General features: G+C 51.3%; 6 protein-coding genes across 6 annotated transcripts; 2 read left to right on the top strand and 4 right to left on the bottom strand.

Annotated features, from left to right (window-relative positions):
* Positions 1–1,816: 1,816 nt before the first annotated feature.
* CTHT_0024490 (uncharacterized protein) lies at positions 1,817–2,089 on the bottom strand (the record flags this gene model as incomplete). The annotated part of the gene is made up of 1 exon (XM_006692848.1): positions 1,817–2,089. One exon carries the CDS (start codon positions 2,087–2,089, stop codon positions 1,817–1,819), a length of 273 nt encoding a protein of 90 aa, XP_006692911.1.
* Positions 2,090–4,801: 2,712 nt separating this feature from the next.
* Positions 4,802–5,581, bottom strand: CTHT_0024480 (uncharacterized protein; the record flags this gene model as incomplete). The annotated part of the gene is made up of 2 exons (XM_006692847.1): positions 4,802–4,861; positions 4,922–5,581. 2 exons carry the CDS (start codon positions 5,579–5,581, stop codon positions 4,802–4,804), a joined length of 720 nt encoding a protein of 239 aa, XP_006692910.1.
* Positions 5,582–6,379: 798 nt separating this feature from the next.
* CTHT_0024470 (uncharacterized protein) lies at positions 6,380–11,432 on the top strand (the record flags this gene model as incomplete). The annotated part of the gene is made up of 7 exons (XM_006692846.1): positions 6,380–6,504; positions 6,559–8,370; positions 8,427–8,657; positions 8,712–9,254; positions 9,310–9,818; positions 9,871–10,553; positions 10,608–11,432. The coding sequence occupies 7 exons, from the start codon at positions 6,380–6,382 to the stop codon at positions 11,430–11,432; spliced, it is 4,728 nt and encodes a 1,575-aa protein (XP_006692909.1).
* A 3,266-nt stretch (positions 11,433–14,698) lies between these two features.
* Positions 14,699–17,395, bottom strand: CTHT_0024460 (uncharacterized protein; the record flags this gene model as incomplete). Its single annotated transcript, XM_006692845.1, has 3 exons — positions 14,699–14,818; positions 14,881–17,299; positions 17,373–17,395. 3 exons carry the CDS (start codon positions 17,393–17,395, stop codon positions 14,699–14,701), a joined length of 2,562 nt encoding a protein of 853 aa, XP_006692908.1.
* Positions 17,396–18,098: 703 nt separating this feature from the next.
* CTHT_0024450 (uncharacterized protein) lies at positions 18,099–19,283 on the top strand (the record flags this gene model as incomplete). Its single annotated transcript, XM_006692844.1, has 1 exon — positions 18,099–19,283. One exon carries the CDS (start codon positions 18,099–18,101, stop codon positions 19,281–19,283), a length of 1,185 nt encoding a protein of 394 aa, XP_006692907.1.
* Positions 19,284–19,536: 253 nt separating this feature from the next.
* CTHT_0024440 (uncharacterized protein) lies at positions 19,537–21,989 on the bottom strand (the record flags this gene model as incomplete). Its single annotated transcript, XM_006692843.1, has 2 exons — positions 19,537–21,109; positions 21,169–21,989. 2 exons carry the CDS (start codon positions 21,987–21,989, stop codon positions 19,537–19,539), a joined length of 2,394 nt encoding a protein of 797 aa, XP_006692906.1.
* Between the last annotated feature and the right edge of the window lie 463 nt (positions 21,990–22,452).

Genomic DNA, 22,452 nt, shown 5'->3' with positions numbered 1-22,452 from the left:
AGCAGGGAGCACAGAATTAGAAGCCGATTGTCAGAGAGAGCCTGTGTTAGGGATGAAATCTGAGACAGGATTGGACCGTCACTCAAATACGGGTTTGCTCGCGAGAGGAGCATACAGCACGCATGCACGCCTACTTCACCATGATGCAGTTGTATTTACCAAGGGGAGGGACCTATTATGATGGGATAGCTGCCTAGACCTGAGGTACGTGGATGCGGTAGCGATATGCTAAAATTTTACAAGATGAAGACTACTCTGTCCATATCGTCAACAGTCATCGGGACGTAAGCCTACGTCGAGTGGCAAGATACTCTGGCAAGCTTGGCTGCCGTGCAGAGGTTCCCAAGTGCATATCAGAGCCTCTAGAAAACTCCGTCATGCAAGCGCATCCGGTATCTAAATGAAGCAGCGTTTACGTGGCTTCTCTGACGAGCGAATGAGGTGCGAGGCTGTGGCTGCTTTGTTTAGGTGAGGGCTGCTCCTTGTTGATTTGTTGACTGTTACTCAAAGGTCTGTTGGGAACAAGATGCCATGAACAAACCTTCGCGCTTATGGACAGTGTGGGGTATGGATCGACAATCAGCAGAACAAAAGGGCCAAATAGGACATCTGAGGACAGAAGGATATGTGATAGATTGCTGCGGTTGCTCTGGTGGAGCTTGAGGAAGGTAGCGCAACGAAGCCTTCAGCGCTTATGTCGGAGCTCAGGGGGCTGTGCTTGGCCTTCGTGTGGATGGAATGGTCGAATAAGAGATGAGCAGGTTTCGTGACATATGATGGGTAATCAGTCTACCGGTTCTATTACGAATGGGATACCCATATGAGCTTCCCGAACCGCGCGGAAGATTTCCTTAGGGGATGACCCAGAGGTAGCTTACCCATTATAGCGGCGACTTCCTCCAAATGAGGTCAGGTGGCTTCGTGATTGTGACATGACCCTACCTGAAAGATACAGAGTCACTCAGCAGGTGGATGTAGATGGCTGCCAGCCACTCTTCAGTCTGGGAACTTGGCCATCCAGAAGGCAGCTAATGCCCAGGCACTGCCAGGGCAATGGAGCTTAATTCTAGCCAAGGCGAATGATCGCACAGGTCGATGGTGCCATCGGCCTAAAACGACACGAAGAAGTTCACCATGGCTCCATTACCATTACAAGCAAGCCCCTAAAACTTGGACAAGTGTTTATTCTTAGAGGAGAGTGCATCTTAGCCGAGATCAAGTTGATGTCAACCCTATCCAATCTGATTCGGGGCATCATTACCAGCGCTCGCAACAAACAAGCGACGAAGCTTCTCGCTGGTAATGTAAACACTGCCTTGGCAAGGCTCACAGATGCTAATCCATGCACCTTAGTCCACGGACTCCTCCCTGGAAATCCAGTATCGTCACCAAAATGGCAGACACCATCTTCGGCATCACTTGGTCAAGCGTTGTAAGGTGGGTCAATTGTTTATTGACGAAGAAAGAGCACAGCCTAGTTCTGCTAAATGCCATAATCTGCTCAATGAGTCTCATTCTGTGCTATACCATGGCCAGAAACCACAATCCGAACACTAACTCTGATGGTATGCCCCTGTCCTTTGCCATGAACCCACATCGATTAACATAACCATTGCGCGCGCTGTAAATAGTCCTTCCGGACATTAAGCCAGCAAAATTAGTCAATCGCCCCATAGCTGCTTCTTTGTGGTCATGCTAAAGTTCCCAAGCATCCTCCATGATTCTCCAAGAATGGTTCCTCCATCAGGATGTTGTATCAACACCGTAAATTCCCATACCCAATCAAGACCAAGCCAAATACGCTGTAATTGTTGCGTCAAAACTCCCAGGCATCCTCTATTATAGTGTCCTGCAAGAAAGTGTCACCCATAGCCATGTCCTCATTTCCGTTCTCGTGCTGAGCATCGTAATCAGATGCACAATCGTCTCCAATACCCTTAAACCCACCGGATTCGATCCAGTCAATCAACACTATGACTTCTCCACTGTCTTGGTCGTCTTTGACGATTCTCTTGAGGAAGGATATCAGCTTGCGCATGCGGCTGACGTAGGCGTAATGTCGGAGGTTGTGGGGCTGTGTTTGGGGCATTGTTAGCAATGTGTTTAGACAAAAATAGCGTCTATATCTCCATGTATATCGAGTTTGGGAGAAATGAAGGAGTGAAAAAAGGTGATGCAAAAAAAAAAGAGAATTTAGCAAGATTTACCCTCATGAAATAGACACCTTTCCTTCTTTCTTGGCAATTGCCTTCAGTCTCTCCCATTCAACGGCATGATCATTCCTAATGTATGTTCATGTTCACTCTTCTATCTTCTCGCCTCTCATGAGGAATTCCAGTGGCGGCATCTCCCCTTTTGTCCATAGCCATTAGTAGACAATATATTTTGGCCTTGGTTTGGTTGACTCTGATCTTTCATCCCATCCTTCCATTTCTGAAATTTGCCTTCTACATCCAGGAACCAGTAGGCCCATTCGGGTTCTTTTCGGGGCTTGCTGGCGTAAACTCGAGATGGTGAGTTGCGAGAAGACGCCTGAGTTCATTCGGTTGGTCTTCCTTGCTTGAAGCGTTGGTGCCGATGTTGACAAATCCTGAGCCGTTGACAGTGCTGCCATTCTTGATATTAGATTTAATTTGATTTCCAGTTCAGGATATTGTAGCTTGACACTCCAAGCCCTCTCATTAACCTCTGGTAAAACATCCTCAATCTTCTCCCTTTCTTCTATCATGCCCTTACGTCTCAGAATCTCATCCCATTGGCACCTCCGGGAAATGGCATACCCCTCCCAATCCTCAAAGTCATCATTCCGAATATCGTGCAGAGTTTTAGGATCGGTCTTTGGTCGTGGGCTAAAGACGTTAAACCTGTAGAGTATATGCTTGAGGGTGCATTTCCAATGTAAAGCGTCCCAGAGGTAGTGATGTCGGTTAGGATAAAACTAAAGTAGGGGTGACGATCCGCGTCGAGGGGGCCGGGGGGGGAGAACTTGACTTTGCTGACAACGTCGGCTTGGTGTGGTTGATGAAGTCTTGGGCGAATATATCGACCTGGTTATTCTTGAGTTAGATTTTGCCTTGCTATCTTTAAAATCAGAAAATAATGATGATTAGATGATTAAAATAGGAGAAACAAAAACTTACCATCTCTCAATACCCTAACCCCAACTCCCCCATTCCTTTTCTTACACACAAACTCAAGCTGACATCCACATCTTCAACCACCCAGCGAAATGTCCTTGTACTTCCCGCTCACCCCTCTTCAATCAACTCCTCAACTCTCTTCATTAACTTTCAGTTCTCTGGTTTCCTGACGAAGTCGTCTACCTCCTTCAACCTCTCAACTAGCTCCTGGTTCTTGAGTTCCTTCCAGTCAAGCCAGTGCTCGACTGTCGAACTCGGTACGAAGATTAATTCGTACCCGGTACCGATGGGGGCCCGAAGTTGATCGATAAGAAGGCTACCCGCTCCCATTTCACCGAGGAATTATAGAGAGGAGGAGATCGGAGCTTGCCTGACGCGAGAGATGTGTGCGTAAAGCAGGATAAGATAGGTCTTTAGCTTAGAGGGTGTTATACGTACACCGTAAGAGAAAGTGGATAGTTTGAAAAGGCTCTTGAGCGGGGCAAGAGGGGGAAACGGGAACCAGGGACAACCTGCAGAAGAAGTGTCTCTGTTGTTAGCGTTGGTCTTTGTAGGCAGCATGTTGGATGGATGGTATCAAAAGAGTAGTTGGGTTGAGTAAAGCTCGGGGGTTTGGCATAAATGAGGATGAAATCAAGGCATGATGTTGGAAAACAAACAAGGTTTTGGTAAAGGGGGGTCGTAGGAGGTATCAAGGAGTAGTGTTTGCTTTGTAGGAAGTTCACACGTGGCCAGTGTGTGAATGCGGCAGAGATGCTTTGCATGAAAAATATTTTATGGAGGAGATTATCCTCGTAAGAGCGCTAGACATATATCAAAACTTTAAACTTGGTTTTCGTCCTAGTCAGGGTGTATGTTGACAATTGTTGGCGCTGGATCCTTCGTCCGGTCTATGTGCCGGCCCATACCCGGGAGAGGACCAAACAGGGCGGGGGCTTCTGTCTAGGGCACCGAATGCCAGGAAGGCAAGATGATGAGGAAGGGCCCTCTGGGACAGTCATGGAAGATATGTCCGAGAAATGAGGCAATCAGCATTGTGATCAGAATCTTGTGCTGTTCACTGTGTGGAATTCACATATGACTCAGCTCATCCTGTCATCAACCCCTGGATCACGAACATAAAACACATCTCCAACTGGCCACATATCAAAAAACCAATCTAGGTTGGTAGGGTATCTCCATTAATCCTCTCCCCCAAGAATAAACGTCACTGCCAGCTCATAGGATGATAGCCAGGCGCCTGCCACAGGACAAAAACCATTCCACATTCCCCGTGCCTGATCGCTCAAAACCAGAGCGTTCTATGAATCATACATAATATACAAATTTTGGTGTCCATGCATCCATAGGGAGGAGAGAATAAATACCCTTCTGCCAATAGTGCCGTGTGTCGTTCATGATGCCTTCCAACAACCTCAAATCTTCCCCGTTTTATGGTTGCCTGCCGCCTGCCGCCTGCCCTGTTTCAGTCCCACGCCCGCACGCCTGAGATTCGTACACCCTTCTTCAGGTCGGTCTGATTGTGATATGAAGACATATACACACACGACAGCCTGCATATGGCTGCCTATCGGAGATTAGATATAGATGGGATGGAGTTGTACATTGTCGAGATCGAAGATGATCTCAACTCGTAGGTGGTGATGAGCCTTACGAGGGGCTTAGAGAGAGGCAAGCTCCTGCTTGCGCTGTTTGGCGCTGACGAAGGCAGAGCGGAAGATCTGTGAGGGTCCAGTCAGCATAGTGCGTACCAAAACACCACAAACCAGGGGTAAACCCACCGCCCAGCAGCCGGCAACCGTTCCCACAATACCGCCCGAAATCAACATCTGCCTGGGACCCTTCGTGCTCTTGAAAATAATACCGCTCAAGACACCAGCCAGAATGGTGTTAGCGGCATCGTTCTTGCCCCGAAGATGCCCCAGGTATGAATTGATGCAGTTGTAAACAATCGCCACTACACCCGCCGAGTTACCCAGGAACGGACCCCGCCTTGTCACTGAGTTGAGCACCGAGTTCAACCGCAGCTTCGGCGGCTGGTCAACCGACCGCTTCAGGCCCTCCTGCAAACCCCACGCGCCACCTATGGTCAGACCGATGAGGTATGTTGTGCCAGTACCGTAGCAGAGATCGTCCGTGAAGCCACGCGAGGGCAGAACGGACTGGGAGCCAGGAAGATCGGAAAGCGCCGAGTCCTCGAGGGTAATGTATTCTAACGTGTCTTTGTTAAGGCCGGCCAGCGGGTGTAGTTGTGTCGGGTCGGCGAAGGAGGAGGGAGTCAGGAAGGACTCGACGCCTTGAGCGGTCGTGGGGTCGAAGGGCTGGAGGGGGGATGGAGAGGGAGACGGGGTGGAAGGGGGCGCAGGAGCAGGAGCAGCGGGCGCTGCTGGTTGCGAGGTTTGCGAGGACTTGCGTCCTGTCAGGGCATCCCAGATCGACATGGCAGCGTTTTTTTGATGAGGCTGGTATAATTACAGAGAAGAAAAGGAAAAGAAATAGTTATTCAGATACACAAAGATCGAAGAAAAAAGAGTCTTCTGCGTGATGGACCAGGAGCTTGAGGGGCGTCGGATAAGCCAGATCGGCGCTTTTCAGAGGAGTAGTGTGGTAGCGACGGTGGTGATGGATAGATGGGACCAGCGAAGACGCTCAAAGCCGCTCAAACACGCCGCCATCGATAAGAGCGAAGTCTAAAAAATTTCGACGCAAGGCCAAGTGCTGGTCCGTGCACCGCGGTAGCTGGGCTTGGCGATCGTAGTACGTGCGTGTCAGGTTCTTGCCACAGGAGTTGCCAGCCTCATGATCACTTTGGAAATCCAGTTTTAGGATCTGAGGGTATTCCTAGAAGGCAGTTTGTTGCCAAGTGATTGTTTTCTCGGAATTTTCAGTGGTTGTGACGGGAGCTTATGGTTAAGTACAACGGTGATGTACTTTGCGCCAGTTACCAGGTCGATCCACTTAACCGGGTCGCTCTTGGCTCGGTGTGAAGTTGAACTCAGTGAGGGTACGTACCTAAGGCTCGCATCTCAGTCTCGACTATGATTTGAAATTTCTCAGTCACATCCAAGTCAGCGTTGCTCGTGTAAAGAGTCGGTCAACATTTTGCGGCTGAAGCTTATTGTAGTCTCATTCATTTCCAAGGAATCACACATTCCCTGGAGGTTGCTTTTTGAATCCCGGGGTAAACAACAAAAACTTAAGTTATTGCCCCTTCATCACCAAGGAGGGGCATGACCACCATGGCGGCGGCAACACTCCCCGCTTCTCCTCCAACACCAATCGGGGCTAAGGACAATGACTACTCAGAAAATGCTAACACCATTGCAAAATGGGTTTTGAGCCATCCTGAGGGAGAGCGCCTTCAGTAAGCCTGCCTCAACCCTCAATTAGACATACTCCTCTACTAACCCCTCCTAAGAGTCGCTCAACAAACCTACCAAACCCTCCTCACTTCCGCAACCCAGTCTCGCCAATTTCACGGCAACGGCCATGCCTGCGTCAAACTCTGCAGCTTCGTCCAACTTTGTGGCAAGTCCTCCGACCAAACTGTCCGCCGCTGGGCCTTTAGCGAGGCTGTTGCCATCGAGCTTTTCGCGTTCTACCTCGAGTGGTACGAGGCTGATGCCCATCGCGCGCTGAAGCAGACTCTTGATGTCCTGGCGGACTGCATCAAGGGAAATCCTGACCCCGAGACAGGACGAAAGATCAAGGAGCATGTGCTTTGTACACTGGTCGCAATTGTGGCAAAGAAGTCGGCGAGGATGTTGACCAAGTCAGGATTGCAGTGTTTGGATCAGTTCTTGAATAAGAAGGTTGTTGGGTTGAAAGAAGTGTATGAGAAGTTCAGGGAGGTCGATCCGGCTGTGGAGGGACTGTCAAGCCTGGAAGTGTGGAGGGCGTGGGCGTTCCATCTATTTTCGTGGATGGAGCTCACATATGTATGCCCCCTAGCAGGCAAGTGCCTTGTGCATGTGTTCAAGGAGCTTTACAAGGCTTCCAAGGATGCTGATGCTCCAGCCGAGCTGAAGGGCTTTACTTTGGAGGTATGGCAGGAGTGGTTGCGTGATGCGATGGTACAACGGCCGGAGGTGCTCGAAGATATCAAGGTGTATGTGCTGACGCCCATCTTCAAATCTGGCCATGAGGAGTCATTGAAACTCCTTGAGGTATTTAACACCAACTCAACCCTGAGCTCCATTGACCAGGAGGTGTCAGACCAGGGTCTCCTCCTCCAGCTGGCAGCCCTCGAAGTGGGTAAGAAACACGGGCTCGTTGAGGAACCAAGCGACGCCCTCTTCCCCTCCGAACCACCCTCAAAAACCTTCCTCCTTCCAGCTTCGACTCTCAACGCCCTCCTCTCACACCCCTCCATCCCAGTCCGTTCTTCTGCCTTCGCCCTGCTGGTTTCCTCCCAAGCAACCACCAAACCTTTCTCCCCGGCAGCCATCTCTCTCCTCCGAAAACATCTCGCCCCCTTCCACGCCGACTACGACGCCAAGGTCCGCAATGAAGTCCTTGGTCTCACAAAAAACCTAGTCAAGCGGCTGAAGAATATCATCACTGTTGCTCAGAGGAGCCTTGCCTCTCCGCGGCTGACGGGGACTACCATGGCAAAGAAGTTTGGTCCCGAGGTAGCACTGAAAGACTCACGTGATGCGAAGGAGGTGCTGGATAGGCACGAGGAGTTTTTGCGCTGGTATTTGGAATTCCTGAAAGGGGAGTTACTGCCTACGGCGTCGTATCAGAGGCATATCACTGGAGTCAGGGCGACATTGTTGCTGCTGCGTGTGGGGAAACATGCTGGAGCAACGGATGACACGATTGATCCGGATATTGCGAAGGCCATTTGTGAGGATCAGACGTGGATTCGCGTGTTAATGGATTTGTTTTGGGATCCATTTGATGATGTTCGAGAGGGAACGGCCGCAATCTTGGGGCTGTTGTCGCCCGGTGAATATGGTGTTGCCAAGGGGCTGGATATGCGTGGCTTGCTACGTGAGGTGGTTAGTCGGGCGAGGGAGCTGGCTGATCGGACTGGGCGCGCTGATCACGGCGATGGTGCTGCCAGATCCCAGGGGCTCTTGTGCAGCTGGCTGGGGACCAAAGAAGAAAGAATTGCCCAGTTAAAGGGCATGCTCGACATAATTGAGCAAAAGGTCGACAAAGCTGAAAACGATCTCGGACATGCTGCCATCGAAAGCCCAGTCCACGCCGACTTTGCTGCAGTCAGGTATGATTTTCAACTATCTTCTTCTATCCACTGCAATTATATACTAACTCTACCAGCTACGTCTGGCAAGTCCTCTCGAAGGAAACTTACAACGACGCCCAGCTCGAAACTCTCCGCCAGCAACAGCTCCGTATCCTCAGCTACGCTCAGCGCATCTGGCGTACGGTCAAGCACGTCCTGTGCGATGACTCGCCTGAGGGCCATCTACCCGAAGAGATGGAAGACATCGAGGGGCTAGATACAAAGGACTTGTTGAGCTTCAGCTTCCGTGCTGTGCATGAGTCCAGGTAGGTTTTATCATACCATTGGTCAATAAGCAACTAGCATACTAAGGGGAACAGTAACCTTCTTCGTCTTCTGATTGGCACTTTGAGACTCCCTAACAAGCCCGGCGTGCCTTTCCCGCCATTAGAAGTATTCCGCGAGACCGGCTTCCTGGCGTTTGAGCAGCTGGCCAGCCTGAGGCATCGCGGTGCCTTCTCGACGGTGTCATACACCTTCACTACGTGTTGCCAGCTGACGCAGAATCTGAAGAGTGTTTTCCCCAAGTCGGATGATCTGCTCTGGCAGTGGTACCAGGGCGCTCTAACCTGTATCAAGACCCAAGCCTCGACTACCCGCCGGTCGGCCGGTATCCCCTCCCTTATTGGCGGTATCTTGGCAGCAAACTCTTCGTCACCTTCTTTTGACGAGGTGTTTAGCACGCTGGAGGACATTGCCCGCAAGCCTGTGCGCATAGTCGAGACCGACGGGTCCAACTTGCCACAGGTGCACGCGCTGAACTCGTTGCGCGATATCTTCAGATCGTCGCTGCTCAGCAAGCGGGCTGAGGCGTATCTGGCCAGGACATTACATTTAGCGGCGACGAGTTTGAAGTCTGAGGTGTAGGTTCTCTTTCAAGAGTTGTCATTTGTTTGGGGCTGAGCTAATTCGTAATAGTTGGGCCATCCGCAATTGTGGCCTACTTCTTCTTCGCAGTTTGATCGACTGTCTGCTGGGCACCGGCGAAAGCAAGGCCACCATTGAGTCTGGCTGGGATGGCACTTCTGTCCGCATCTCTTACACCAAGTACCAGACCCTTCCGGGCGTCATGCTCAACCTTCTTCGCTCGGCCGATACCAGCCTGGATTCTCAGTCCTCATCGTCCTCCGGTGCAGCTGAGGCCGTCTTCCCCGTTCTAGACATCATCCGTCGTGCCGGGCCCCCAGAAGATCTTCACGATGAATTGAAGCGCTGTGTGGAAGGGTATCTTGGCAGCAAGCTGTGGCATGTTCGTGAGATTGCGGCAAGGACGCTATGTTCATTTATGCTACAGGGTGACTGGGTTGGGGAGATTGAGCGGTTGTTTGGAGAGGCGAAGAGTAACACGAATCGGTTGCATGGAATACTCCTCACCGCAAGGTTTGTTATTGAGAGAAAAAAGGATGTGGGCGTGGAGTTGAAGAATGGTACGTCTTGGTTACAAATGCGTGGCGACTACAAGGCTAATATTTTCTTAAGACTCGAATTCCATAACCCGCTTCTTAACCCTCCTCAACACCTACGCCCCCTTGTTCCCCCCTTCGCCTGACTTGTACTCCGCCCATCTCGAAATCCTCAATCTTCTCGCACGTCTAGGCTTCCTGTACCTCGCTCCTCCGTCCAAATTCCGCTCATCCTCAGCCGGGGAGTCAGCCCTCCTTCAGACCCAAGCAGCCCTGCACGCCCTCCACACATCCGCCTCTTCCAACGACCTGTCTTTCCTCCGCAAGATGCTGCTGGAAACTCTTCTCCCTGGTAATGTTAATACCGCTGCACGGGTTCTTGACGCCATCCCTGAGGTCTGGCCTACCGACAAAGAAGGTGTAAGAGCAGCGCTATGCGAGCTGCACCTCGACATCTGTGAGCTCTGTCCCCAGGCGCCCGAGATCCGAGCTCTGGCTGTGAAGAATCTGGCCCAGATCATGGGTAAGATGGTTCAGAAGGACGAGTTGGCAGCTGTGCCAAGCACAGAGAAGCTGGATCGTCTTTGGAAAAGGTTGGCTGCAGAGGAGCTGAACCCTGCACTGTGGGGAGCGTTCGTTGAAGCCAGTGGCACAATTATGGCCATTGTGCTGCTGAAGGGGGAGATTGGACAAGATGACTTCGGCAGAAGGGTGAGATCATGGGGAGACATGCTCGGAGGAGAATTGGATATGCGCGATGTGAGTTCCCGCTATCTCATACTTACTTCGATGGTGATAACTAATCAATAATAGCCGCCCCCCTTCGACACGCGCTTCGCGGTTTCCCAGGCTCTGCGCTCTTTCTTTACGCTTACTTCATCCACATTTGCCCAGAGCGTTCCTCCCAAATCTTATCTGCCACTCTTCTCAACGCTTTACACAGCCCTCATCGACGACGATGATGACGTCCGCTGCGAAGCAGCTGCCGCCACCTCAGCATTACTTAACATCCCTACCGGCATGAGCGCTCCCGTCGCAGCTGATGCTCTTACTGCTTGGCTGGCCTGCAAATACTCTGACTCTAGGCCCATTGCCACCGAGGAGGATGACAGTCTCCTAAGAAGGGCCATCTACCGCCTAACCGGCGCACAAAACACTCCGGCTGACTGGGTGATGGTCCCAGCTGGCGAACAGCTGCGTGCAGCACTCAACTTCGACGACTCCCTTTTTGCGGCCGAAGAGCAGAACCTGTTTGTTGACGAGGTTCGCGAGGCTAGGCGCTGGTGTGCAGTCTTGTCACAGCTCTTTGGTAGCACGGCGGGGGCCATGACCAGGATAGGCCACGGCTATGTAAGCTGGCTCATTGCAGGTCTGGAATCGCTCCTCGATACAATATGCTCCTATGAGAATGGGGGTGATGGGCCAATGGGGTGGACGGCAGATCAGCATGTGTTTGCGGTGTGTGCTAGGGTTGTATTGGGGGCTGTTACGGTCGTAAAGGTGTATGATGGGTTTGAAGGTGGTGATGAGAAGGAAACAGAGGACGTAAGGAAAGTAAGAGAACTGCTTGAGGAGTTTGTGAGGGTTGGTAAGAAGGGTAGGGTGCATGGCGCTTTGCTGGAGATGGCAAGGGTGTAGAGTATGGGAAGCAGAATGCTTCTTGAATGTAGGATTGATAGTTTACCATAGGTAGATAGAATGCGCGAGTTGTAGATGTCATACGTGTATAACTCCGTTGGGACTTGTCTTTTCCACATTGTCATTCATGGCTTTCAATCAATATGAGCAGCTAGAAACACCGACCTCAGGGCAACAACACCCGTCATGTGTGAGGTGGAGCTGAGCTCAGTGGGCAAGAGAGTAACGTGTGTAAATAGGGAAGACAGTTCATGACAACAAAGGCTGGTCATAACAAAGAGGCGATCTACAACAGAAGCAAATCGAGGGCTTTTGGTAGGCCCAGTTATTGAGGGCTTCCTTATCATGATCAACTTTCGGATCATGAAGCATGGCGGCTGATCTGTCATGTTTCGAATGAAGAAATCAATTACTATCATTTTGTGCAACCTGTGGCTGCGATATAGCTAGCATGCCGCAGAGATTGTTCCTGCAGAACACGAAAGATGTAACCTACCACAACAAAACGCAGCTAAGACAACATACGATTGACAACTGGAGCTGGCGCTATCTACTGTATTCAGACAAACCGGAAAGCGCTTGCTGCAGCTAATGAAGCACACGGCATCAAGATTCTATTGTGATTACCGGTCCTCATGCAGCCAGGTGGCACGACAGATTGATGGAAGCGCAGCTTCATACCAATGTTGTAGTTTTAAACCATGTCCACAAAATAAGCAGACTTGCCTTGTACAATAGTGATCCTGATTAAGGACAATGCCGTCGTGGTGAACGTGCATCAAATAAACTTTCACTAGCCTTTTGATTGGTTAGGTGACTATAGGGTTGACGCTTACGGCCCCCAGCTTGTTCTTAGCCTTGACGTTGTGTGACCGTCTGAAAATCCACAACCGTTCACCACTATGGGGAATGATCTGGGGATGAAGGCTTATGCGAGGTTAGCAAGGCGCCGAACTGAATCTGAACCGATGACTAGGGTATGGGTTAATACATCATCTTACAGTTCAAGGCCGTGTCTAGCACTATATAGCCCTATGTTACACAGTGTTATCACCTCACACTTTACCGCGTCTACGATATCCATCATTCAAAGCGCCATACTTGGCTATCAGATTGGCATACACACCTGCTTGTGGACATATTCGCTCATTGACATTGTCCACTGTCCCCATATACTCTTTTCGAACGCAAAGACTACCCTTAGGGGAGTCTGAGACGGGCGTCCACATAGCCTTTCCTAACTTGAGATCCCAAGGCTGGTTTTCAAGCTTAGACACCTGCTATTGAGATTATGGAGTACGGACGACTGCGCTATCATCCGGGCTGAGATTGGGACAAGTATCCTTGGTTATGGTAAGACCAAGTTTGGAGAATACGAAAGGGATGCAGATCTAGCGGACATCGGCGTACGTTTACGATGTTTAAAGTATTAGAAACAATGGTTAACTGATTTTCTACAAATTATATTCTCATTCTTGTTGACAGTTTACACCGCTATCAGGGTCACCCGCATCCGCTATTTGAAATCCGGCTTTGCTGTTACAAAGACATTGACATGCTGGTGTTGGGTGTTCCTTCGCAATGTGTATTTTTCCCGGTTTAGATGAAAACCATTCCAGTAAATATGAGCTCAAAGAAGAATGGCAAAGGCATATTCAAGGTCATGATTTGTTTCTGAGGCCAAGGGCCTGAACTTGCATATGAAGCGAATAAAGTTTACTAGCTATTTGACATCAGGTGTATGAACTTTTGGCTAAAGGCTGGACTTAGCCCAGATCATGATGATCATTCGAACGAACTAGCAGTGTCCAGATATCCTTACTCCCTTAGAGCCCCTGATCTTCGGCTGCCCTGACAAAATCATCCTTCTCAGCTTGGTATATCTGAGTCGTCATCGGTCCCCCAGGTTGTTCCATGTCAGCTTATCACTACAACGTTGTTCACGACTTTCCTCTCTGTTGGCATAACAACGCACCTTTTAGCCGTCCTTCTAGCCCAACGGTACTGGCAGTCAAAACTCTTCGGTATCACTCAGCTCACAGTCTCAGCCATCGTGGTCTGGCTACAATTTCATTTCCTTCCCTGCCGAACATCGCCATTTGGTCTAGCACCCTTTTTTTTGGATGCAAAAAAAAAAAAAAACCTTCCACGATCGAAACTTTACGATGATCCAGCAGATATGCCTTTTACAAACGGACCTGAGTCTTGAAGAGTGGATAGTAAGTTGGCGTTAACTTGTACATCGAGACTTCTAATGTCAGGACACAACTAACATCAGACAGTATCTAGGCTCATGACCGGCGAAATGGGCACTCGCCTGAGGATAACCCATTGACATTTGGCCAGCTTCCTCAGTTGTGCTGTCTTTTATGCTCGTCGTGCAGTTGTTGCGAACAGTCATTAGTACGTCACAGTTTCCAACATTCGGATGAAAATCGAGCTTAACATTTTGGCAATACAGAAGTGGCAGGCCGCCTCATTGGCAACGCTTCTGCGAAAGGGCTGAAGTTCAAACATCTCTCAACATGACCACAAGTCATCCCTACAGCGCTCTTGTTATGGATACTGAAATGTCTTTCTTCCAACTTTGGCCCAGCAAGCCGACACGTTTAGTGAGGAAATACTCCTCATTTTGGAAAGGAACCCGCAAGAGCGTGATGGACGCATACATTCAAATGGGGGACTAGCAACACAGTGATGAGTTTTCAAGGATGTGTGTGGCATCAGAAAAAGCCAATTTAGCTTGGTGCATATCACATGCCATATGTACTGGCCAAAGATGGAAAGCTTCTTTAGATAAACAATCGAGGTCATAATCGAGCAGGGGGAACTAAGAATTTCGCCATCCATCAGATTTCATTGAAGATGGTCGAAGAGACTTTTGGAATAATTCAAAACTTAGGGTTTGGTCTTGCATATAGCACGTGCATTTGCAATGAGAGTGTATAAGTATGCTAAAGTGCACCTAGAAAATTTCCATCTTTTATGAGTCGGTGGTATCTCTTCTCAGGCTTAGACGACGGCGATCAAACATTTCATTCTTATTCTCTGAAAATCATTTATGGCTGCAACAATGCCATGCTCCCTTTAAGACACGGTCTCAGGAAAGTTTGGCTTGATTGACCAGTTTGTTGCTATCTTTAATGGTACCAGAGGATTATATTTGGTACAAAGAACGCTTTGCCAGTGCTTGCGATTTGATCCCATTTCAAAACCGCAAACTTGCTTCACTCCCACGCGGTAATGACGACTCCATATACCCCTACTCAAACTTCACGATATGGCGAAATCCCCTTCTTCAATTCTGCTACGATCTCTGCCGCATATTCCGGACTGCTTGTCACAAAATCGTACCGCTTGCTCTCGGTAGATTTGTAAACGACCAACTATACAGCAGTTAGGCACATACCCAACTCTTAGAGTCAAACAAACAAGGGTAAAAACGTACCTTGAAATGACTAGGATGCTTCCTCGAAACCTTACATCCAACCACATTGCTAAAGTGCACCGTGGTAGTACTCTTCCCTCCCACCATGACATCCCCAGCCGTGCCGGCAGGCATTTCCCCTCTTTCCCCAGCAGCAAGCAACATCTTTGCCCCTCCTGAGGATGCAGGCATGATGTGTACGTAATCACCATCGATGACGAGCAGCTTCTCGCTTAGTAACCTCATCGGCTGCTTCCTCCAAACCACATACTTCTTGTAATTCGAGCCCAACACACCGGCCAGGAGCTCATCCGCCTTGAGGACCTCCCTTGCCAGAGGATGGGTGCCAACCCCGCCTGCGGCAGTAGTGCTCCCCAGGAGAAGCTTAGCCTTTTTGCTCTTGCCCATGGCTGCCGCACCCCAGCTACCATCTCCCCCTCCAGTAGAGATGAGTTGTCTCGGTGAGGAACTGCTCAATGACCCAACGCCCTGCAACAAAGGTCCGTCTGTAGCAAACCTTCTTCTGCACAAATCTAGCTCTGAGATGGCACCGTATTGCCCTACCGTTCGGTCCAGCATAACCACTGTGCCAGAGCCAGGGAGTTTGAGGACATGATTCGCACGATCAAGCTGCCTCTTGCGGCACGCAATGTCGAGCACCTCAGCCATCCATGTCTCGGTAGACACATCGAGGGTGATCATTTGTCCTGGCGCAATATCCGGAGAGTGAATGTGGATACGGAGCAGGCGCTTCTCCCCTCGGGCCACATGCTGTTGCGGTTGGGTTGGTTGTTGGGTCTGAGGGAGGTCAGCGAATATAGCGTGTGGGGCACGGTACGCTGTGTTGAGGAGAGGATTTTCTGGCGGTTGGTCCAGCGGGAGGGAACTTGAGGGGGGTTGCTGGGGTTTGGGGGTCGCAAGGTCGTCCTCTTCAGCGGGAGCTGCTGCTTCGGGGACTTTTTCGAACTCGGGTGTTGCCTTGACATTTTCTTCGTGTTCGGAGGGTGAGGCCATGGAGAGAGCGAAGATGTCGTATACCTTGGAGTTGGAGCGGCCACGCAAACCAGCCTTGTTGTTGGCGGTTGTAAAGGAGGTCAGGGGCTTGGTACGGTCGAGAGGCGGGAAATCGTCGTCAATCTCGCCATCTTCTTCGACCATGCGCAGATTCCACCAGTTGACTGTGAGTTTGTCTTCCGGCAAAGGGGGCTCCCTCTTCTCCTCATTGTACCTCCAGAGACTAAGGCCAATGGTATCCGCAATGGTGACGGCACGGTCTCCTCCTTCACCCTGATGCACCGTCCTTCGGATAAGCACTTCAAACGGCACAGATGGCTTGGTCGAGAACGGGGCAAAGATGCGCAGCATGATTGGATTTGGATCGCCCTGGCCTGAGAGAGAGGCGAAACTGTCGAACGGCAGTGTTGGCTTGGTCTTCTTCGCCTTCAACGCTGCCGACAGCAAGCTCGTCGGCTGTACCATGCTCAATGGCCGGATCGTACTCATCGGTCTTGGTGGCGGTAACTGACTGATGACTTGTAAAGGTGGAGGCATGGCTGATTTGCGGATGGTTGACCGCCGGGTGAATTCGCGTGGTGGTGTCCCGACCACTTGGTCGCGGAGTGACTGATTCAGAGGATTCTTGATTGCATCGAGAATGCTAGCTGAGTCGATGCTCTCAACGAAGGCACCTGACATGGATGACGCATCAGAGTCATCATCTTCAAGCAGGCTGCCGGGTTTGGGAACCCTGACAGTCGTAGTGACCTGAACAGCCGTCTCGTCCTCCTCGCTGATGGCGGCACGTGCAGCTGCTGCCCGGGCAGCCTCGCGCTGGCGATGGAAACCTGACGCGTCAAACTCGTTCTCAGATGAGATCTCACTGCTGGTGACGGTATCTCTCCGAGTGCGTTCCTTAACCGTCTCTAGCGTGGACTGGGACCCTCGACGGGGTGGGCGAGGTGATGAAGATGTCACAGATGTCATCTGGCGCAGGTTAGACGACTGGCCCGGTGATGAACCTGCACGACTACGCAAGGGCATCTTAGCGAACTTAATCTGCTGCGCACCCCGATGCTGCTGCTGTTGCTGCTCTCCCTCGTCATCGCTGTCGTCACTCAGGTCACTGCTGTCATCATCCTCCATCTGCATCTGCTGCTGGCGGCGACGTGACTTGAGCGGGATGCTGGGTGGGGCAGTCTCCCGAGTACCGCCGCCTGAGAAGACGGTCTCCTCGCCCTCATCTTCAGCCGGCTGCGGCGCCAGTCGCGGAGCCTGGAAGTACTCCGATGCGACACCGGTTGGGATGGGTGGGGAATGTGTCCGCTTGATCAGGGCTGGGTTGGTTCGCCAGCCGGCTGCTTTGAAGGGGGCTGAGTGCAAGAAGCCCTCGTTAAGGGTGAACAGACGCTCGCCGACACCATCGGCGATGTCATTCAGGTAGCTGGTGCGCAGCTGGTAGAGGACCAGGCTGGTCGGTCAGCACTGTGTGATGGTTGCAGATGTGAGAGGCTTACTCCTCTAATTGCATCACCGACATGTTGTTGGAATTGCTTAGGTTTGAAAAGACTTGAATGAGTGCCTGAAGGGAATGGAATGTGAACCAGAAGAGGCTCAATAAGGAGTGTCGCAGCGTTGCTGTCTAAAGTGCGAAGAGTGGGGCACGTCGATGAGGTTAATGATGTGCGCGGGCGGTGACCGCTTGACCCAACGCGTCTTGAAAACTGATTCTTGCTGATCACATATTACGGCGATGAAAGAAATGACACCCATTCAAAGAACGAAATAACAGCTGGGCAAAGCACGGGTGATGATGAAGATGAGACCCAAGATGAGCGATGGGTTCGGCTTGAGACACATCTACCCCAGTCTTGGCACAGTGGGCCGCGGGACTGTAACTACGAAACAGAGGACTGGGATGCACGTCACGATAATGAACAGTCATAAAAAACGATTTGTTTTTAGTTCCGCTACTGAAATTAGCGTACAAGAATGTGCACTTAGAATTAGAGACAGTTGGTGACTGCTTCGCTTTTTTATTTTTTTTTTTTACTTGCAGAAATATCATGTAACTGTTATTAAGGGCTGCACTGTATGTAACGAAGAAATGCCTGTCTTATCGATAAGATATCGATAACCCATCAGTGTCACATTACCCTTGGGGCATCATCATACGCGACAAACCGACATCATCAATCGTAACCGCATTCCTCAATTCATCATCCCCCAACACCACTACAACCATGGGTCTGGTCGACTATTCTGACTCTGATTCTGAGACAGAGGTTCAGGCTAAGCCAGCTGCACCTCCAGCACAACCAGCCAAGAAACCCTTCCAAAAACTAGTCGGTTCTTCGGGCAAGATCGTGGTAAACCTTCCTACCGTGAGCACCGATGACGATGACGCGAATTCCAATGCCAATGCCGATGGTCAACCCCCTACAAAACGTGCTAAAACCCTGGGTGGCACAAGTCGCTTCAGCGCGTTTGGCTCATTCCTCCCACCACCAAAGAGGACTGCCGCTGTGAGCACGAACGCGAACGCGAACAAGAGCAATGCACCTGCGCCAGGAGTACATTTGAGGACGGCAGCTGAGCCAGCATTTGTGAGGGATGGAGGAATTAGTGATAATATGGATGGAGGTGGTGATGATTTAGGGAAGAAGGATACCAACGGACCGACGATACCTGAGGGTCAGAAGCCGGCAGAACAGGTCAAGCTTGTTGGTCAGCCGCTGATGTTCAAGCCACTTTCTGTGGCGAGGAAGAAGGCGCCAGTCAAGAAAAAGGATAACCTCACGGCAAGCAGTGGGATTGTGACTGCAGCAAAGAACGGGCCAGCCACGGCGACAGCACCAGCACCAGCAACACCTGAGAAGGCTCTCGAGCCGCCGGTCAAGAAGAAAGTCTCGCTATTTTCCATTAGCGATGAGGAAACCAACCCAGCTGTATCATCGACAACTGAACAAGAAACCTACAACTATGAACCCCTGTTCACAACCTCCGCTCCGCAAGATGAGGGGAACGACTCAGCCGTCACCGCCCCCTACCCCGTTTACGAGGCCTACCCCCCTCCTGCACAAGTCCAACCTCAATCTTGCTCTCAGCCCCAATCATCAGTCCCCGACCCTCTCAGCTCGATCCCCCTGTCCTCCTCCGCCAGGCGCGACCTCTTCGGCCGCAGCGGGAAAATTTCCGCGGCAAATATCAAAACATTCGACATGGAGCAAGAATACAAGCACAACGAGGCTTTGCGTGCTTCTGGGCAGGCGACAGCGTACAACCCTGTTCGTGCAATTGCCCCTGGCAAGCACAGCCTGCGGCAGGTGGTCCAGATGGCGCAAAGCAATGCTGGGGCCTTGGAGGAAAGCTTTGCACGACAGCGGGCTGCAAAACGGGAGGCGGGAGGTCGATATGGTTGGATATAGGCGACATCTCGAACTTCTTTTGTGGTTTACGTTATTTTGCAGGAATTCAGGTCTGGGTGGAGGGCGCGCTAACAAGAATTCGAGTTTTCAGAGAAAGTAATTTGACCATGCTATAGACTGAATTGAACCTGATACCCATTTGTGCATCCAATTCATCCTCTCGCAAGAAAAAAAAAAGGGGGGGTGGGTATATATCCAACTATATACACGAGCCAAACCGAAAAAAAAGAAAATCCACACTAGAAGAAATCATTCAGCATCTCCCAACATTCGCCAAACGCCTCTTCACGCCACCAATTAAAAAGCCCCACTCTCCCCTCGTGATAGGAGAAATATCATCATCTCCGTTGGGCGTTTTCGGCCCAACTCTTTCAACACCGTCATCCTCATCATCTGCTGGAGTAATAGGATATTGTCCCGTCGCAAGACGGTAGTGTTCCATACTCCAGTTCAAACCCTGGTTTTCCAGAAGCATACCGTCGATAGACGGGACTCCTCGTCCCCTAGGTCTCATCCCCTCCGCTGTTGGGGTGGCATAATTAGACCAAGGATCATATCTCGTCCCCTGTTGGGTGGGCAGTGGACGAGCTGTCAGATCCCCATCCTCCTCCTCCTCCTCCTCCTCCTCCCCCTCCTCCTCGACATCCTTGGCTTTCCTAACTTGGTCTTGCTCTACAACCTGCTGTTTCACACCAAACTTCTTTATGGGCTTCTCAAACTTGGTCTGCAACTTCAACCCCATCCCTTTGACCTTACTCTGCACCAAGTTTTCGTCCTTTTTTCGCTGTTGCTGTTTCTCATTTTCTTTTTGACGCTCTTTCTCTGCCTCTTCAACCATCTCTCTCCAGGGGAACGGGGGCAGTGTGGCGGTTGTTGGGGCTGGGGGCGGTGATGTTGGTGATGGGGGGATTTCTTCATCGTTCACCTTCGGCCTTAGCGGCTCGGGCTTAGGCTCAGAGGTTGACGTTGGAGAGGGGGTCGGGAGGATGTTGCTATGACTGAGGTTGAGGGGTGCTGGACGCGGAGAGAAGAGTCTCTCCTTTTTCGTTGGCGATCCAGCTAATGGGGAAAGGGGTTGTTTATTCTGGGGAGCAGGGTACTCAATGACGATATCTTGCACGGCGCGGTACCAAGCCTCGATATCCTCAAAGTCGAGGGTGTCAGTATCCTTAGCTGTCCTCTCCGGCTCCTCCAGCCCCAGTAGGTCTTGCCTCTGCTGTTCTTGTCTAACCTCCTCAACCATGGGAGTCAAACGAGGAGACTCAGACATGTTTGTTAGCTTCTTCTGCTCCCTCTTCATCACTACTGGTACCGCGACCTCGTTCCGCAGGCTGAGCACATCCTGGTCTGATTCCTCATCATCAAAGATACCCAGACGCTCTTCAATCGCAGCATAAACTCTGCGATAAACCCTCGAAAACTCCTTAAAGACTTCTTCCATAACGCAATCTGGCGGTCCAATCCACCGATATGCAGCCATCAGGGTAGCCTTCTTGAGTGGCTTCCTTCCATTGGCGAGGAACAGCTTTCGCAACTCATCAACCGCATCCTCGAGGGCCTTCTGCCCTTCGGGAGAAGCGGATGGTGTCATGGCCGGGATCCGCGGAACAAAACTCGGGCTTGGATCAGGGCTGGCCTGTTGATGGAAGGATGATGAGCGAGAGTAGGACAGAAGAGCGGCACGGAAAGTGTAAACGTGATCTAGCGTGAGGAGAGTGAGGCGGTCAGAGGTGAAGAGCCGGTCGTTTTGAGCTGTTGAAGCGAGGACCAGGTCAACCGGAAGGGAGAGGTGGGATGGAGGGATGGGGGTTGGGAGCCAGAGGGGGCTGTTGGTGTGTCAGCCTTATCATCATTTCAATCTGTATACGGAGCGAGGGGCACTCACTCAACCTTAAACCTCCTCCCCGCCTTTTCCAATACCTTCGCCAACGCCTTCTCCTCGCTCTGCTCTAGCGGATGAGCATACGTGAGCCTGATCCCAAACGGCTTCTTCCTCTCCTCAGTCCCGACCTTGGACTCGGCATCCGAAACAACCGACCACGGGGTCGCCGGTGTTAACGGCACGCTCCCCGGTGTAGTCGGAGACGTCATCGACGACACCGGACTACCAGGCCACTTCATGCCCAATGTTCTGGGGCTGCTTAGGGTCGAGTCTGCCACCGACGAGTTCGCCGAGGCCTCGCTCCACGCAGGGGAGATATTCCCCCCTCTGACAGCCCCCGAAACACCAGGGTTGTTGCGACGGTATTGAGCGTCCCGATGGACGTGCACAATCCTTTCACGGATGTCGCCCCCATCGCTGGACCCTGACAATCCACTGCCGCGAACAAGCTGTTTTAGGGCGTCCAGCTTGCTCTTGCTCTTGTTATTCTTCCCCGGGATAGACGAGAAGAAGGGCCGACCCGAGGATATGCCGAATTCACCATTCTGCTTGGTCTGAGTTGGCGGCGGTGAGGGGTATGGCTTAGGCCGGAAGACCATCGCCTCGGGGAGCTCATACTCTCGTGTGATGGCGAGGAGGGTGATGTGGTGGGTTGCTTTCTTAGCAAGGCGCCGAGAGGCGTATTCTAGGGCGTCGATGACGTTGGAGGGAAGCCGGTGAGTTGGGGATGGGCCGGCCTCTAGGGGAGGGGAGATGGCGAAGCGGGATTTCGGGAGTCTCGGGAGCTGTTTTTGGGTTGGGGGGGAGTTGATAATGGCTGGCATGGTATCGTCTGTGTCGGATAGGGAAGTGGACGAAGGAATGACGGTAATGTTGATGTGTTGATGGTGTTGACAGTGAGCTTGATGGTTGAAGGAATGGACGGAAGGAGATATATCTCCTCCTTTCGGAAGATCTTTGCTATTGTCAGGGGATCGTTGAGGCGAAGACCCAAGCTAAAGGTCTCGAAGGTAGGCCGCGAAGCCTCGTCGACCAGCACAGCCTTAAAGTTCTTCAAGAGCAACAGAAACAAACAAAATATCAGTTTTCTCAGGCAGAGGCCGACAATCATATAAGCTTGTTTCACACAGCAACAAGGCGCTGCAAGGCAAGGGCGCACACCAGTTTAAAGTTGCAACCAAGCCAAGCATGTCGTGTTCCAGCACCCCGATCAGGTCAGGCACAGCGGGACCCGGACCCGAGAGCTTGGGACGCGATGTGTTGTCGCTCCTTTCCGTTTACAGAAGA

Source organism: Thermochaetoides thermophila (assembly GCF_000221225.1).
Source record: "Thermochaetoides thermophila DSM 1495 unplaced genomic scaffold scf7180000011816, whole genome shotgun sequence".
In the NCBI taxonomy this organism is placed as follows: Eukaryota; Fungi; Ascomycota; class Sordariomycetes; order Sordariales; family Chaetomiaceae; genus Thermochaetoides; species Thermochaetoides thermophila.
This window is presented reverse-complemented; position numbering and strand designations above follow the sequence as displayed.